At 36.5% G+C, this 2,500-nt stretch overlaps 1 protein-coding gene across 8 annotated transcripts in view; it reads right to left on the bottom strand.

The window, feature by feature from the left end:
• LOC106876047 (recombining binding protein suppressor of hairless) overlaps positions 1 to 2,500 on the bottom strand; it is a 136,869-nt gene that overhangs the window by 31,512 nt on the left and 102,857 nt on the right. For 2 of the 8 annotated variants that reach the window (XM_014924437.3, XM_014924436.3), the window contains exon 1: positions 1,092 to 1,570. The exons of the other annotated variants lie outside the window; for them this stretch is intronic. In XM_014924437.3, coding sequence (XP_014779923.1) covers positions 1,092 to 1,423 — 332 coding nt within the window. In that variant the 5' untranslated portion in view covers positions 1,424 to 1,570. Of the gene's footprint in view, positions 1 to 1,091; positions 1,571 to 2,500 lie in introns of those variants that run through there. 8 annotated transcript variants of the gene reach the window in all.

The raw sequence follows: 2,500 nt of genomic DNA, 5'->3' as shown, positions 1-2,500 counted from the left end.
GGGTGGATTCTCCTGTAGGTTCCATGTAACTCTTTACATGCTTGGACCCTAATAACAACTTCTCACATGTCTGCCCAGTCCAATATTGTCAGATATCTGGTTGATGAAGTCCTTATTTGTTATAAACAAGGACCTCATGTTCTAAGACCCAAATCTTGGCACGACCACCCATCTACAATCAAGACAAAGATGGGCTTAAAATACTGTTGATGGTCCCTTTGTGGTCAAGAAAACCTGACTATCACCATGGCTACGGAAGAAGTGGAAACAATAAGGGTTCGTTTAGGACCAAAATGTAACACCCACCCATTTACCCCATAGTCTCCAAAGAATGTACATAAATAAGTCTATGCAATAACGAGGTTCTAAAGCATAATTGGAGTGATTAATATGAATCAAAGAGATGCACAGGAATAAAATAATTTCAGGGTTTTTTTTATGAAATGCTTTTTTTGTTTTGTTTGTTTTTGATGGGTGATTTCAGAAAATTGATGTTGAATGAAATAACAACAACAAAAGAGTATGAATTAATTGGAAGAATTTTTAGACATAACAGAAAAAAGAAAAGAAATCCCTATTTTAACCCTTTTGATACCAACTTGTCCAAGACTGCCCTTGATTCCAAGATACACATTTCCTGTTTTAAAGTGATTTAAATAAAAACTTATTAAAATTTCATGTTGATAAATATTCCAAATACCAATTCATTAATGAGTAAGTTATTTTGCTAAATTCTTTGTTATTTTCAAAATTAATTGATTTAAAAACCGTGGATTTCAAAAGAAACATGGCACCAAAAGGGAAACTGGCCTTGGTCCTATGACACAAACCATTTGTTTAAAAACAGTTTAAATTAAAACCTGCCATCAAAATTTCAAGTTAATTTATGCTCCAAATCCAAGCTTAATAATGACAAAAGTTATTTTACAGAATTGTTTGTTATTTTTGAAATTAATTGAAACAAATGCAGTGTTCAATATGGTCACAAAAGGGTTAAATATTGTGAAAGTATTTAGATTTTAGATTTTCCTGAATGGTGTAACTTAAACGTAGAGCTAATTGATGAAAATGTAAGAATTTCTCAGAAATACCTTGGAAAATTTGAACATCCATAACGACAGCTGCTTAACTCGGCATCTTTTGGATAGTAGGGGTCGTAATAGCCCATATCTGGGGAACAGTACAAATCTCCAAGGTAGGACTGATATGGGCCCATCGTTGTATAACTAGGTGGCGGCGACATTGCTGGGGGTCCACAGGCTGCCATCGGAGGTGGCGGTGGCTGGGGTACAACTGTGCCAGTTGGGATAGGAGCCTGTGCATGGTGGGGCTGTGGATGATGGGGGTGTAATGTAGTTAAATTTGTCTCAGGATATGAAGGTCCAATTCTTCCAGAGAAATCTGCAGGGTATGTACAAGTCATTTTGACCCCTCAATGGTGAGTTTCTTTCAAACAAGTGGAAAATATGTTTTCTCTTTTCCTATGTTCTGCTGTGTCTTGTTGTTATTTTTTCTTTTTGTCAACCTTGTTTCCCCCCTGATAGTTCTTTCCTATTATTTTTCTTTTTTCCTCGGACTTCTAAACGTGCTTTAAAATTAAGACTTCTGTCGATTAAGTTAACTAAAACCAAAATTCCAAAACGTAAAACACGAAGACAACAAGGTCAGGATGTGTCAATGTACATTTTGTCTCGGGCAGAGCGTCTGACCAGCACAACAGTTCTCGCAAAGTGAAGGTTTGTTGTTGCCGTACACAATACCTCTCATGCAACACTTACCATTGGGTATGCAATAGAGAGAAGAAAAAAAAAAACAGCTAAAATAATTGTATCACTCCCAACAGGCTTATTTGGTTGACAATAGTGTTCAAACCTCAATAGACCAGTGAACCAGCTAAACTTTTATCAGATGAGTTGTCTTTGTACTGCGCAAGTCACACGAAAATGCGTAACACCTTTACACTTATAACATCTGTGACAATTCAATCGCTCGGCTCGACTGATAGGTAACTTTTACTGTGGAATCCTTGGAGGTGGGGGAGAGCACTTGTTATTTGTTTTTGTTTTTTTTTCTTCTTCGAGATGACCCCCACAGAAATCAGGAAAATATGTCAAACTGGAAGAGCATGAAACATCTTTTGGAACATTGATTTACGCTTGTTTGACAATCATAAAAGTATCACCATTTGATTGTGAAGAGGCAAGTTTGTAAGAAGAAAGTAAGGTACAGAGAGAGAGAGAGAGAGAGAGAAAAAGAGAGAGAGAGAGAGACACACACACACACACACACACACACATACACACACACACACACATACAGAGTGTGCTTAAATCGTTCAAGCGATCCTCAACTGTTATTTAAAGGGAGATTGTTGGGCATATTCCAGACCCTTGAACCACTTCCCCTACACAATTGTTATGGAAATAAATATAATTATACAAATATATGTATGTATGTATAACTTTTTTAAATTTTTCTTTGAGCATTATCACTACAGTCG

The sequence above is a fragment of the Octopus bimaculoides genome, chromosome 24 (assembly GCF_046866305.1).
Source record: "Octopus bimaculoides isolate indiv1 chromosome 24, ASM4686630v1, whole genome shotgun sequence".
NCBI lineage: Eukaryota > Metazoa > Mollusca > Cephalopoda > Octopoda > Octopodidae > Octopus > Octopus bimaculoides.
The sequence above is the reverse complement of the archived record's forward strand: the minus strand, read 5'-3'. Positions and strand labels throughout refer to the sequence as shown.